The 15,417-nt window shown below is 47.1% G+C and overlaps 3 protein-coding genes across 5 annotated transcripts in view; all 3 read right to left on the reverse strand.

The window, feature by feature from the left end:
* The window catches only part of HOXA3 (homeobox A3), a 49,979-nt gene extending 41,917 nt beyond the window's left edge, over positions 1-8,062 (reverse strand). The window contains exon 1 of the mRNA XM_074574904.1: positions 7,979-8,062. The gene's annotated coding sequence lies outside the window, so the exon portion shown is untranslated. The remainder of the gene's footprint in view (positions 1-7,978) is intronic.
* Positions 19-8,113, reverse strand: HOXA6 (homeobox A6). 3 transcript variants are annotated; one of them, XM_074574910.1, is made up of 3 exons: positions 7,979-8,113; positions 3,313-3,568; positions 19-1,961 (listed from the first exon to the last, which is right to left on the reverse strand). In XM_074574910.1, exons 2-3 carry the CDS (start codon positions 3,335-3,337, stop codon positions 1,702-1,704), a joined length of 285 nt encoding a protein of 94 aa, XP_074431011.1. In that variant the 5' UTR covers positions 3,338-3,568; positions 7,979-8,113; the 3' UTR covers positions 19-1,701. The 3 variants fall into 3 exon arrangements, with proteins under 3 accessions (XP_074431011.1, XP_074431010.1, XP_074431009.1); XM_074574909.1 differs by having other exon boundaries at positions 3,313-7,397; positions 7,979-8,102; XM_074574908.1 differs by having other exon boundaries at positions 3,313-7,980.
* Positions 8,114-9,249: 1,136 nt separating this feature from the next.
* HOXA7 (homeobox A7) lies at positions 9,250-12,639 on the reverse strand. Its single transcript, XM_074574914.1, has 2 exons — positions 12,141-12,639; positions 9,250-11,052 (listed from the first exon to the last, which is right to left on the reverse strand). The coding sequence occupies exons 1-2, from the start codon at positions 12,514-12,516 to the stop codon at positions 10,769-10,771; spliced, it is 660 nt and encodes a 219-aa protein (XP_074431015.1). The 5' UTR covers positions 12,517-12,639; the 3' UTR covers positions 9,250-10,768.
* Between the last annotated feature and the right edge of the window lie 2,778 nt (positions 12,640-15,417).

Here is a 15,417-nt window from a genome sequence, read left to right on the forward strand (position 1 = left end):
GACCGAGGGGCCGGAGGGGCCGGGTCCCCCGCCCCGGCCGGCGGAGAGCCCGGCATGCAGAGAGCGCTCCGCTTTGTGCCTGTTGTCTCCTGTGTGCGAGGCTTATGTACACCAGTTCACAAATCCTATACGATCCGTCCTCGGATGCTGGGAACGCTTTTGTCCCTTCTCTCTCTCTCTATATATATATATATATATATAAAAAATATATATTCCCCCCCTCCCTTTTTCCCGTGCCGGAGATTTCGAGAGGCACCCGAGTCCTGCCGATGGGAAATGGCAGGTACCTATGAAAGATAAATATCGTGCAGTGTTTTTTCAACTAGGGGGTCAAATTCCAGGCGGCTTTACGGCCGCCGTTATTTTTCCGCCTCTCGGAAAAAAAAAAAAAAACCAACCAAAAAACAAAACAACACAACACAAAACCTCTAAATGCGGCGGTAGCCATTTTGCAGTAGTATTTTCCAGATTTGGCTTTTAAAATATTTAGAGCGGTAGCCCAAATAGCGCTGCCTTCCAAACAAAAGAGCCTTGATGTGTATACAAGCATATTTGTACACGGCTTCACACGCACACTCACGCACACACAATATAATATATAGAGATATAACGTATATATTAATCAATATTTTCGCTGCGCTTATTTTACTTATACAGAACTCGAAGTGGAAGCATTTTATGGCAGCTACTTTTCTTTAGAGTATCTATTTATTTTTTCCAGTGCTCAGAAATGCGAATGTGAATTAAGATACCACAAAAGCGGGGAAGAAGATCCCCGAGTTAATATGACAGACACTTTTCATTTAATAAAATTAATAATAATAATAAAGAAATAAAATAAAAGAAAGATCGACCCAAGCCCACGAAGCCCCAAGAAATGTAGTCCGTAATTCAAAGACCCTTCAGTGTAGAGCTGAGCTCACCAAAACCTCAGTGTAAGCTCAACGGGAACCACAGAAATTCACCCGCCTCGAAACCTCTTCCCTCGCTTCCCCTGAAGTTTAACGCCGAGTTTTAACTTTAATACTAGTAGTGCAGATTAGGCAGTTTAGCGGCATTTAAAAAATTTCCCTGCGATTCATCTTCGCTTTAACTGCCAGTTTATACCCAGGGTTTTATACAACGATTTTTTTAAAAGGATTTTTCTTCTTTTTTGCTATTTAAATATCTTAAACATGCGTAAAACTTTTTTTTTTCCTCCCCTGCAGACCATAAGCTCCCAAACACAGAATAACGAGACGGCCCGACGTAGCGGGAGTTAGCAAAAACATAAATTCAAGATTTTCTAAAATCTCTCGTATTTCTACGATATGAAAATTTCTAATTAAAAAAAAAAAAAAGAAAAAAATCACTCGCTTATCTCTTCTCACGCAGCCACGCCAGGGACACTCACCCACACACAGATGGTCACCTCAAATATTTAAAAATCTGAGCCATTTCTCTAATACTTTAAGCAACGCCATCTACGCTTTGGGAAGGTGGTTATACACATACATGCTTGTAGCCCGAAAGCTCGGACTTCCACATATATTAAAGAAAGTCACAGATGATTGCAAATGTACATCTTTTAACCAAGCCTTTTGGGAATTAATAGACTGTGACAAACCTATAGGATTTTAGTAGCAGAAGGAACACAAGCTAAATAATAATAGTAATTGTAAGCGCTAAGGAAAGGCCTGGTAGCGTTTATTAAACGTGGTTCTACTCCCCTGACTTTTCCTCTGTTTCTTCGCTGCTGGGCTGTGTGGAATTTATGAATTTGTTTTCCTTTTTCCATTTCATCCGCCTGTTTTGAAACCATATTTTAATCTGGCGTTCAGTAAGGCAGAGAGCGTTTGCAATCTCAATACGTCGTCTTCGGGTTAAGTATCTGTTAAAATGAAATTCCTTCTCTAACTCTAGCGTTTGGTATCTGGTGTAAGTTTGCCTCCCTCGTCTCCCATGAGTTCCATATACTGTACCTGTAGAAGTAAAGACAAAACGATCGCATTGGACAGGGCCCAGTGATTTCAGACCAGAAAGAGTGGTTAGTATATTCTGCCTCCTTTTGCAGGCACAATCACGGGGGGGGGGGGGGGGGGGGGGGGAGGCGGGGGGAGCTCTGGTTTCCTGGAGGCTTTTTTTTTTTTTTTTTTATCCTGCTTTTCCTTTTCTCCTGCCTGGCCAGCTGTAAATGCGGATGTGCAGCGTGCTTACGGTAGTGGGGTAACTGGGATACAAAGAGGCTTTAAGGTGGACCTAGGGAAAGTGAAGTAGGCAGCACCCGTGTGAATCGCTGAGCAGTGTCTGCCCTCTGCGTGGTGAGCGCCTGTACGCGCACACACGCACACACACACACGCACACACACGCGTGCGATCCAGGGAGCTGCACGCATGTGTGTGTGTGCGTGTGTGCACGCATATGCGGGTGTGTTTACACAAACACATTCTATTGCCATGGCTGTGACTACAGAGGGTCTGTAATTTAAGTATAATTATAGACATCAGCGAAAGATCATAGAAGAGCCTTTGCCATTTGCTCCGGAATTTATTGCCCTCGAATGCAAAGCAGCATCAGAAAGGTCTTGCTAAAAGTTTAACTTTCCAAAAAAGAAATGCGACCTACAGTCCAGCAGACGGAAACTCCGGAGGAGGGGAGTCATTAGCAAGAACTGGAAGTAAACCTCTTGATATGGGATTATTAAAAACAAGTGCCACCCCAGTATAACCCTCCCCTCCCAGCACCAATCCTGGACAGAATAGTTCAATTATGTGAAGTTCACTTGTAAATCAGAGAAAAATCCGCGATGCCATGGAAGTGCGCCCACGGCCCCAGAAACGTGCTCTCAGTATCCAATACTCACAGGCTAATGAGCTGGGGGAGGAGGGGGGCGAGGAGGAATGTGCCACAAATGCATTGGATCCTCAGTACAGAGGGCATATTCCCTGCATCGCTCTCTGACAATGAAAGAGCGGAGCAGAGGCTTTGGGGTGGCTTTAGGAGAGTGGTAAAGCTGCTCTGCTTTTTTTTTTTTTTTTTTTTTTTTTTCCTTCTTCCTAAGGATTCCCCAGTCACTTTCACCAGTCAACCCACCAGCTGGGCTCTCGGTCACCGTTCCCAGGGTGCCAACGTGCCCAGGTCTAAAATAACCTGGGAAGGTTTCATGTTACGCATTGCCCTGCTGGAACCGTGTCTCTCCAGCAGCCTGGACTTTATCTAAGAACCACCAAAAAAAAAAAAAAAAAAAAAAAATCTTGGGAAAAGAAACTTTTCCTTCCTTCCTCCCCCCCCTCCCCGCTTCCCCCTTCCTTGATTGCATTGAAATGCCTTACCAGCGCAGGAGTTCATCCGCTGCATCCAGGGGTAAACAGGGCTCGTGTACTTCCGGTCGGTGCCTTCGTCATTTACAATTTTGGCTTGGACGCCGCTGGATTTGTACTGTTGATCGGGAGAAAAGTGCAGGTAGTCCCCGGGCCCCCTCTGCTTGCCACTGCCGGAGGGAGAGGCGCTACTAATGTCCTTGTCCGAATAAAAACAAGAGGCTCCGTACTCATAGGAAGCCCGATTGCAAGCAATGACGGTGTTGGACTGTTGGTAGAAACAAGGTGAGGTGTAAGTCTTGTCCTGCAGGCTGCTTGCCCCGTACGAAGCCGGAAAATGCCTGAGAGCATCATAGCCCGCCGGGTAAAGGGGGATCTGGCCGAGGAAAGAGTCCTGGCCCCCGGGCAGGCTCCCCGGGAAAGTGGGATTCACGAAATAGGAACTCATTTGCTTCTCCCCCTCTCCCGGACCGTGATTTGTTGTGTATTAGTACATCTGGCGATAACTATTAGGAGTCATCGAAGTGGTTTGTTTCTGGATGGCCGAGCGCCAAAAGCGACAGCAGAAAATAGGAGCAGCTGACGGCGGGGCGGCCAATGGGAGCGCGCGCGGCGCCCGCTCCCCCGGGGCCGCCGCCACCGCGCCGCCAACTTACCGGCAGCCCCGGCCCCGCCGCGCCGCCCCGCGCAGCCCCGCGCAGCCCCCGCGGGCACCGGCCGCGCCCCCGCCGCGGCACCGCCCCTCCGGAGGAAAAAAAAAAAAAAAATTCCCACAACAATAATAATAATAATAATAGTAACAGATTCCCGGCAGGAATGTGACAGCGGAGGACGGGGACACCCACACCCCCTCCCGCCCGCGGCGGCGGGAGGGATGTGTAGGGGAGGGGAGCCCTGAAAAGTTGGTGGCCCCACGACCGGCGTGTCGCCCCCGAGGGAGCTGCGCAGTCCCGCGGGCAGGGTGGGCGAGCCGCCCCCCGGCTCCCCGGCCGAGGGGGATGCTGCGGGAGGGGGAAAGTTTGGAGCGGAGGGAGTATGTGAAAGGGGGAGGCGGGGGGGAGCGGTCCGGCCTCTCTCCATTTTCCCACAGCGATGCTGCAGCCGCATCCAGGAGTTTTTGGACGATTTTTCTCTTTCTTTTCTTTTTTTTTTTTTTCCTCCCGGAGATCGACCCTCTGCTGAGGCTTCCCTTCGGCGCTCGGGGAGCCTGCCTCAGCGCAGAACCCAGCTTTTGTGAGAGAGGCTAACGCGTCCTGCGTGGAAGAGGCCTCCTATCTTAATGAGCACCCCCGTAATTAACGCGGAGGTTGTGGCTGGGGCAGGGAACGGTGGCCTTCTGGGGAGGGGGATTTTTGATTTGCACCAAAAAAGTGCCCGAGAAGGCCCCGGGAAGGGCTGGGAGGGCTCCCGGCGCCCCCCGAGCAGCCCAGATAAAGTTCCACGTGTCTGTTCTCCCCGAGTACCCCCCCGCCAAAGTCGAGCCGAGGGAATCAAACATTCAAATTCAAAAACGAGCCAGTAGGACTATTCCTAATTAATACAGCCCCGCTAATGAGTCAGCAGAAGCCAATCGGTTTCGTTGTTGCTCCGAATAATTAAACGCGATGTGTGTCTTTAAGAGGGAAAAAACAATTATATGAAACAAACATTTCCACCTTCATTTTTCAACATGGCAGTTACCCCATAGCGGAAATATAATTCTTGGCCCAGGGCAGGGACAGTAACAGTGCTGATGAAATTCGCTGAGGCGCTTTTAATTCGGCCGTAACCCTGCAGTTCCTGGAGATAACATGAGGTTGTTCATTCCAAACTGTGTTTACTCATAATCCGTGCCCATTACAACAGACTGAATAGCCTAATTTTAAATGCGCTCTGACGGAAAGTGACATTCGTACGAGCCCCGTTTCCTAAAGTAGCTTTCAAAGGAGAGTTTTGTTGTTGTTGGGAGACTATTTGTCTCATTTCCGGGGGCAGATTACGATACCTATAAAACAGTAGTGAGTTAAAACATCGCTCCACAATAGTTTGTATTGTTCACAGTCTCAGCTGGACTTTCACATTCAGATGTTGATTGCCTCCAATTTTTTTTTTCTTTCCCAATTTCCTTAACCTCTTCAGCCTGGCTAATCCATAAACACACCTGGTGGAATTACAGCTCGCTCGCTGCATGCTTTGGGAGGTCATTTCAGAAACATGTATTTCCTGAAAGACAGCCTTCTCCAGAAAAAGTTTTTTTTACTCAGCGCGAACAGTTAAAAAAGGAGGGAACACCAGCAAACAAGCACACAGCACGCTAAATTCAAAGAGGTTTTTAGAAGAGCAGATTTTCGCCAACATACGTCAGAACGAAAACGCACCATGAAAAATGAATACTCGGGACAGGCGAAACCCACCGGCCCTACTTTAAAAAGTTGTGGCCAGACAGTCTTTTGTTTGAATCCATCACACAGAGACCAAAATAAAAAAAAAATCGCTCCAGGCTCAGTTATATTTACATTTTATAGCATCGGTTACAGACTGATTTTTTTTTCTCTCCCCTTTTTTCTTTTCGTTTCTTTTCTCGCTTTCAAGTTATTGTTTGCGTCCAAAACAAACTGTCGAAAACCCGTCCGCAGGCAGCGAAAACATTTCTTCGTTGATCCCATAATATTAAAAGGAATGAAATGTGCACGTTTGCCTGGCCGGGTCGTGTTAGAGTAGTTACAGTGACAGCTAAACAATCTGCACTGCAATCTCCGCTTCAGTCACATTCAAGCGTCCTCTCCGCTCCTCCCCCTACCCCCAGAAAACCCCGAATTACAATAATCTGTTACCCCCCAGCTCTGCCGGGGTATATGTCCTGCCCGGACATATTTCGCAGCAGTTTCCCTTTACCATTCCACCCCCCCTACCAAGGAAAGCAGAAAGCCAGCCGCTGCATTTTGCCACCGCAACAAAGTCACACTTGGCGATACCCGTGTATTTCGTCCGCCTTTTATTTGTTTTCGGAATTCCCCGCACCCCCAGCACCTCCTCCAGCAAAGCACTTCGCTTTCCTCCTCCCGCCGAAAACCCGGCCGCAACCCCAGCCACCCTCGCATACAGGTGCGGGGGCAGTTACCCTCTTGAGCTTAAAAGCCTCCTTCTCCTCGTATATAAAACCACTTACAAATCCTTCTCCATGCTCGGCAGCGTCACCAAAACCAACCTTTACCTAATAGCTCCTAATCCAAACAGTTTGGGCAAGGCGAACCGTTGTTTAGACTGGCGGGGTACCGGGAGCCTGGCCGGGGGGACGCGGGCGGGTCCTCCCCAGCCAGCTCCCACTGTGATATTTTACAGTTGACACACACCGAGGTACAAGCGGAGGGGAAGGGGAGGGGGCAGAGCCGGCCCTGCCGGATTATCTTGCCCGGGGGCGAGCTCCGGTGCTCCCGTAGGAAAAGTAGGCCGGATTTCTTTCCCTTTTTTTTTTTTCTCCTTTATTTTTTTTTTTAATCTTTTATTTGGGTTTCCCCCGAGCAGCGCAGGCTCCCAGGGGCTGCGGGGGCCGCTCCGCTCCCGCCTCCGCCGTTCCGCCACGCCGTGGCAGCACTGAGCCCCCCGCAATAAATAATCCGGCGCTCACTGCAGCTCCAGTCCGGCGGATACCGCAATGCAATGCAAATGCAATGCTTTATCAGCCCGGCAGCACAACCAGAGCCGGGGCCAACCAACACTTAAAGCACTCCGAGCTGCTCGTTCGCCATGAGGAGGCGGGAGCGGAGCCGGCCGGCTGCGGCGAGGGGTCTCTCGGGGGCGCCGTCCCCGGGGCTCCGCTCCCCCCCTCGCCGGCTCTCACCGCGGGGCACCGGCCCGCCAAGCCGCCGCTCCCCCTGCCCCAGCGCCGCACCGTAACAGTCACAACAAGGAGAGGAAAGGAGGGGGGGAGGACAAAAAAAAAAAAAAAAGAAAGGGGAAAAAAAAAAAAGGAAAAAGCTCCGTCTCCGGCACTGAAATGGGTTTATCCGCTGCAAAGCCCGCGCCGCGCAGCCAAGCGACCCACGCCGGAAAGCGCCGGGAACGCTGTTCCGAGGAACCCACGGCCGGGCACGGGGGGTTTGCAGGCAGCGCTCGATCTGATAAAGAAAATCAAAGACACATTCGCGCTGTTTCCCCTCCTTCCCCGCCCTCCCCCCCGTCTAGAAATAACCTTTCTCCTGGACGTGCCAGGGCAGCCAGGAGACATTGTGCTGACTGGTGGGGTTTTTTTTTTCTGAAATAGCAAAAAATAAATTACACCTAAATTCCAGCTGCCGAAATTGAACTTTAAGTTAATGCTGCGAAATTTAAAAAAATCATGTTGGGGGGTTAATTTTTTTTTTCCTCGTGCTGGGGGAAAAAAAAATCCCCTCGGATTGATGCTATAAACCTCAATTCTTAGTAAATAGGATGAATGTCACAGTAACCCCCTGGCAAATGCAAACAGAAATAAACTTCGTGAAAAAAAATATCCACGACTTCCTTGCAAAATAATAGAAATTAGACATTTTATTTAGGCATATTTTTGCATGCACTGGTTAAATCGAAATCAATTGAGCTGCAGCCACCTCTAATTTTGGCCGGTAACATTTCTATTTGGTTTAATTGCACATGTCTAATATTTAAACGTATTAAACAATGTTTCCCTGCTTACGGTAGTGTCATATACATTTCTCACCTTTTAGGTTCTGGCTCACAGGAGCCCCTGCGACTTTGACAGCTGTCGCTTTGGCTGCACAGGAGACGAATCGCCCTCCTTTTGGTGCCAGAAGAAGCAGGAAATTAGCCAGGTTGCAAGTTGAAAATCTGCCACGCCAGTGCTTTGAATCCAATATGCCACACCTTCCAGCGGGGGAACTGGAAATTGCCATCCCGGATCTGTGTTCTAGGCGGCTGCTTATGCCGAACCTCCGCACACTTTGTTCACTATTGCCTTACAAAGAACAAATGAAATGGGGATTGAAAGCCAGAGAGATCCGAAGCAGGACAGAGCTCAGCAAAAGAATGCGGCTCTATTCTCGCAAGGGAAATTATAAAAAAGTTCATGTTCACGGTTACCATCCACATGACCGACAACGACCAATGGAAAAACCGAACAACTCATAAAGTTGTATTGCAAAGTTGTAAATTTTCATAAACAACAACGGATTTATGGCCTTTTCCTCATCACTAAGAAGAGGCAGGTCTTAGAGAGGCGCCATCTTACCACAGAGGCAGCCCTGGAGTTTTTCAAAAGACCTGGAGTTTGTACTAATTTTATTAAAATTACAATTAGTACGTTGACCGGGAACAGAGTGTAGTAGAAAAAGGGAACTTCTGCGCAAATGATGCTCTGGTTCTACCTGTATTTATCCGGACGAATAAAAGGACTTTTCGCGGAGCTTTTTTTTTTTTTTTTTTTTTTTTTAATTTTTCACGAAGGTTGAAAATACTAGATCTCCTTGACGTTACGTGGTACCTGGCAAAAATGACACATTTTCTAAAGCGGGGCGATTTTTCCCCTTTTTAATGCCACCCTGATGCCCCCCGCCCCCCGAAAGCCGCACGCACAAGCTACACACGTACCGACCAGATCATTTACACTTGGAAGTTTCGCATCGCACTTTCTGTTCATTACAAAATATTATTTCGCTGCTTGCGATTTCGGCTTGATCGCCGGCCGCCTGGACCGGGGTTACGATTGCAAGAGGACACGGGAACACGGTGGAAGGAAGCCCTCCCATAAAGAAGGCTTTCCGCTTTATTAATCAACTGCGCTAGGGAAAAAAAAAAATATCACGAAGTAGAGGTAGAGAAATTGACTGATTCCTATCAATTCATCACCTTGGATTTTTTTTTCCTTATGATTATGGGGCAAAAAAAGATTTATATGGTCTAATTTCTTTATTTGTCTGTGTAAATTATTTTTTGATGCTTCCTTCGAACCGTTTCCCTAATAAAGAAACACAATTCATTGTCAACAAGCATATTTATTTTCTGTGTAACATAAAACACATTTATCGTGGGAGATACTTGAACACGGTATCACTTCCAAAGAGAGTTCACAGACATTTTTTTTTTTCCACTTCCAATACTTACACGGTATATCCAAATGTTCACAACGAACACATCGAAACACATTGTAACATACAATTTTTGAATAAACTTTAGCCAAACCTTCAAGACGGATTTATACAGAGTTCTTAACGATACATCATGCTACAAAGTTTCCAAATTAATTACATACTTCCCAATTTATGACATGATCTTACAAATGAGCTCCAAGACGAATATAAATGACAAAAAAAAAATCGTTCAAATATACAGTATCTGCTATTGTAGGAAAATTCACGGTATTACATATTAACACGTTCGGATAATCAGGACAAACAGGGTTTTTTAAAGGTGGTTACATGGTCATTTAAATTCACTTTTCAAAGAACACTTTTCGCTATATTAAGTAAGATCAACCTAGACTAAGAAAACGGCCTTTAGCAGAGGCAGCCGAAGGTAGAAGCCAACGGGAGATATTAAACCGCTTTGTACAATATTGGCATGTGTTTGCTTCCTCACTCGGAATAGTAAAGAATCGAGAACAAAGATATATTGCAGCATATGGTTTTCATTTATAATTGCTTTGGAATAAATATATTATTTTAAATTTAAATATATTCAGCCTTTTCGGTACCAAATTCTATACCAAAGCTATTGATGCGTGCTTTTCGAACGACTACACTTACATTTCTAAAAGCATTTTGCAATTCACATTAGTAATGTTATCTTCTTTTGACTACTAAAATACAGTATACTTTCGAAGATAGGTAGGCGGAGCAAGATATATAGGTAGTCTGGAAAATAGGTAGTACAAATCATTGCTGTAGATTGTAGTGGTTTGTGGAACATCTTTTTTTTTTTCCCCCTTACTTGCTGTTTAACCTTTTGTTCGTGTAGCTGTTAGTTATGATACTTTTCTAACAATAATTAAAAAAAAATAAAGAAAGAAAAAAGAGAAGTGCAGAGCTACTTTTTCAAAATTAGGTAGTTTTTCTTGATACGAGCCTAATGCACTTTTCCCCTCACACATGAATGGGACTATTGAGTCAGGTAGTTACTTCGGAAGGTCACGGTTTACTATCTGTGCAAGCAGCAGTTCTCCCACTGAAATGTCCCCTGGAGAAACCCACCCAGGTTTGCGTGAACGAAAAAACAAATGATTGTAGGATGCTCTTAGGAGATATTACCGAAAGGTTCGGCACAGGGCAGGTTTGGGGAGTACGGGAGAGTGGAGAGAAGGCTGGAAAACCACCCCAAGAAACGTTTTCATGTTTGCAAACGCTAGCTTGCAAGAGGATTAGTAAAGGGAACTGATTTTTTTTTTAAATAAAAACAATGAGTCTCTCTTTTTTTTTTTTTCTTCCTTTAAAGGGAGTTTTTCCAACTGTCATGTGCATTCATTATACTAAGAGATCGCTTCCTCGAGTGGGACTCCTTAGTCCTCCTCCTCTTCATCTTCTTCCACTTTCTCAACAGAGGCTGCTGCTGACGTGGGCTCGTTGGGAGCCGGGGTGCTGGAGCTCTCTTCCTTGTGCTCCTTCTTCCACTTCATCCTCCGGTTCTGGAACCAGATTTTGATCTGCCTCTCCGTCAGGCAGAGGGCATGGGCGATCTCTATCCTCCGCCGCCGAGTCAGATAACGATTGAAGTGGAATTCCTTCTCCAGCTCCAGGGTCTGGTAGCGGGTGTAGGTCTGGCGCCCTCGCTTCCTATCTGGACCTGAAAGCAGGCACACACGGCCAGGAGTTAGGCAAGAAGAGAGGTGGAAAGTTTTCTCTTTTTAGTTTTGTTGGTTCTTTTTTCACACACCCCTTTAGTATTATTAAAATAAATAAATAAACAAGCAAACAAACAAAAAGCGGCCGAGATAGAGTGAATGATCCCCTTCTCTCACTTCCACCCGCCCCACCACTTTGCCCTAACAAAGACATTTCAGCCACACGACCTGCCCTGCTCAGGCAGGGCAAAAATTAAGTTGCTCGAGACCTAGAAAAAGTGGAGAGAAAGCATTCAGGAGAGGAGGTGAGGGAGGAAATTGCTTTTGGGAGGAGGAACTTTCCCCCCAGGCGATGGATTTCCCTAAAACCTTCCAGACTTTCGCGTTTCGCAAGGGGAAATAAAAAGCTGGAAGGCTGGGCTGTATTTATTTTATTTTAATGTCGGGGGCTCCCTCCACCCCCCACCCCACCCCGCCTGGATCGTAAACAATACATCGCATTTAGCTCCAGAAGAGAGGTCTCCTTTTTCACACACTCTTGCCCCCAGCCTCTCTTCCCCCCCCCACCAGCCTCCCCCCCCCCCCCCCCCGCCCCGTTTTCCTGTTTAGTATATTTCTATAGATCCTTATCTCCGTGGAAAGGGCAGGGGGGACGAGGGTGGCACGTCTCGGCAACGTGGGCTGGCAAAGTCCTCAGCAGCCCGTCCCCCGCTCCTGAACGCCCCTCTCCCCTCCGCCTTCCCCAGCGAGCAGGATTTTTTTGCCCAACTTCGGCAGAGGGCAGGGGAGACGCTTACCCGTGGGGGCTCTGGGAGCCCGCAGCCAACTCTCCACATTTCTATAGCAAACAGCGCAAATCAACCCAATGCTAAAATTCCATAGCAAATGGAGTTAAATAAATTTACGAGGCTAGAACCCATTAATTGGGCAATAAAAAGTTTTATGATACTCATTTACATACAATGCCACGGGCTTTCTACGCAATGGCGCCTCGGCTATAATTAAAACCATAAAGGCTGTGCTGACAGTAATTCTGGCGACACGCTTTGCCTGGCTGCCACGGCTCCGAGCCCTCTCCGCTCGCCCCTACCTGAAGACCTCATCCAGGGGTATATCCGGAAATTAGGCTCAGCCTGGTTGTGCAGGTTGCTTTCCTCCGCTTTCTCACAGCTGGGTTTGGTTAGCTCATTGCAGAGGACGGGAATGTTCTGATCAAAAGAGGAACAATGCAGGTTGTAGGCATCAGAGCCCAGGCTGTATCCGGAAGAGAACGGGCTTTGATATATGGTACTGTTCACATTGTACAAGCCGGGCATGGAGGAGGCGAAGGCACCCGCGCCTGGTCCATAGCCGCTTCTCTGGGAGTTGCTTGCAAAGGAGCAAGAAGTAGGCTCTGCATTTTGGAAAAGAGAAGCCCCCGCCGTATATTTGCTAAAAAGCGCATTCACATAATACGAAGAGCTCATAATTTTGACCTGTGATTTGTTGTCCGGCAGGCTTCAGTGTCGGTTTTACGAGGTAGCGTGATATATGATAACATTACACCCCCAGATTTACACCAAACCCCATTTTCTTTTGGACTGAGCTGCCTGGAGCACGTGACCGGTCATATGACGCCGCCCGCCAATCCCCGCCCGCCTCACAGGTGGTGCCGGCCGCGGCCCGACGGTGCCCGGCCATGGACGGGGACGGGAACGGGGACGGGGTCGCCGCCGCCGCGCCCGGCAGCGCCCTCCAGCCGCCGCCGCCCCCTCGCCCCCCGACGGCGCCGCCGGGAGTCGGGGAGGGGGGGGACGACGACACACACGCGACACAAACACATCATGTGGTCCTTTGGACCGGGGGCTGGGGGGGTTGTTGTGTTGTGTGCTGCGAAAAATTAATAAAATGAAATATAAACTTTAAAGGGGGCTGGTCGTCACCCTCTCGTTGCTTTTCCGCAAGGAAAATAAGCTCGGGGAGGGGTGGGGGGGTAGGGGGAACTCCACAGCGGGGTTACGGGGGTATCCCCTTGGCCCCGCCGCGCCCCGGGGCTGCCCGAGCCCTGGAAATCGAGGCGCGCCCCCCCCGGAAGGATCGCCGCCGGTTCACCTCCCTAAGAAAAAAAAAAAAAAAAAAAAAAAAAAAACAAACAAACGGTCACCCCCCCAGAAAAAAAAAAAAGGGAAAAACCTATGCGAGGACTCAACTTTCTGAACGCCTTAAAAAGAAAAAGAAATCAACCAAAATAAACCAAAACCCCCAGAGTTTGAAGAAATCGCCTACAAATGGCTTCAAATCTCAGCCGCCTGCTTAATGCCCCTTTTACCTTTCCGTCCTACCTACCTTACAGTCCTACGCGAGAGGAGGCAGCGGTACCCTCAGATGACGGGGAGCGTTGCTGCTTTTCTAAGCCCTGGGCTCCCCAACAATGCGAATGGCTCTCCATTGAGGATGCTGCACCGTGCCCTTCCTTTAAACGGATCGTAAAATGAGTTTCCTTCCCTCAGACAGGGAGTCCTGGTAAAGACAGCTTTTACTGCCTGCCTATATTGCACATCATAAACTGGAAGGAGCACAATGGAATTGCCCCGGAAATTCTCCTTTCAATTATAGTTTGGTGCCCCGTGTACAAAGACTTTCTCACCAGTTAAAATTGTTCTTGGCGATATTTCGCACGGACCCTAAACTTTACGTTTTGTAAACGTGGGACACCCTCTCCCCCCCACACTCACCTCCAATACAGACACACACACACACGCACCCTTTGGGACTCTTTATGCGCGGTTATTGCAGCCCCATGAATATAGGTTACTGACAGAAGCAAGTAAATTTTCTAAAGCCAGATCTCTGAAATATTGGTGCTTCAGAGCATGCTAATGTGGCCGCTGTGTGTAGATATTTGCCAAGTGTTAAGTGTGCGAAAACGCAGTTGTTATTCGCAGGCGTAAGGGAGAAGCTGGCGAAAGAGCCCCCTTCGGTTATTTCTTCCAATTCGCCAATATTAGACAATATCCCTGCGGTCGCAATCGCGATGTGGGAACACGCCGGCAGAAGAAGCTGCTGGAAAGGAATAAAGGCCCAAGAAGTTAAACGAATGCGAAGCAAACAAGACGACGACTAAGAAGATCAAAGAGGCTGAAGTAGATGACATTAGACCAATAAATTGCTCCTCTGGTGACAACATACCAAGACGCAAGAAGAAAGAAACAGCAAATATAACCAATGTCTAGACCTAAATATGGATAATGTAGGACCGAATAGATTAGCTGGGTGGTTGTATTTCGAGCTCTCTGGTCCTGTACAATTTGCACATTTATGTATTTTTCTTTGCGTCTATGTGTTTACTGCTGCCACCTTTTTTTTTTTTATTTTAATACATATTTCTCTTCCAGCTTTTTTTACCCTTAAGATTTCTCAAAACCTCTTCACTGAATAAATCTTAAAAGGACCCCCAGACGTGGATCCCTCCCCACCATATTTACTTCCCCCACCCTCTGCGTGTTAGGCATAACGCTGCCTCTGAAACAGCCTCTGAAATCTCTCGTTTTGTCGCACACAAAACCAGGCTGTATCCCCGCGCCTGAAAACGCACTTTTTCATTTGTATGTATTTTTTTCCTGTCTAGGAAACGGCGAAGGAGCGCAGATTGCAAGGTTTCGATCACCGCAATATTCTCACACGCTTTAAAAAAATAATCCTCTAGGCGAGATTCATTGTATGTATTTTTTTTCTTGTGAGCTCTGGACTACCTCTCTTTGCCTTCTGAGCTTTTCCGGGAAGTAAAAGGTAGTGATAAAACGGTGCTCATAAGTTATAAGCGACCTGGGAGCACTACATGATTATGGCTTGTGTATTAAGCAGTATCTTGATGTGGTTCATACTAGGGAGGATTTTGTTGTTTTGGAATCTGTTCTCGCCGTAATTTATCCACGATTATAATGGAGTGCACTGTGCCAAGTTATTACTTAGTATGACGATGCGTAAACACTTTTTAATTTCAATATAATTTTACTGCCCAAGGAAAAAAATAATTAATCATAATAAGTTTAGCAATGCTATTGTAGACAAACATTTGATAGGAAGGCTCTTGTTAGAAAGCAGGGAGTGGCTGTTACTCTTTATCCCTAGAAAGAATTAAATCTTTGAAACAGTGCGAGGAAAAAATAGCTTAGTGCTCACATTCCTTCCCGATGCTGAATTTCGATATAAAGATATTGACTTTGATTTAAGGAAATGTAAATAAAGGGCAGAGAAAGTAGCTCTGTTACGGAGTACTATGCAGCGATTTGTTTACTTGTCTGGCTTTAACTTGAAAAATACAACGTTCATACTTCATCCCACATTTTATGCTTCCTTTTCTCCTGCCTTTATTTTCCTTCCAATTA

This window comes from Larus michahellis, chromosome 2, assembly GCF_964199755.1.
Source record: "Larus michahellis chromosome 2, bLarMic1.1, whole genome shotgun sequence".
Classification (NCBI taxonomy): Eukaryota; Metazoa; Chordata; class Aves; order Charadriiformes; family Laridae; genus Larus; species Larus michahellis.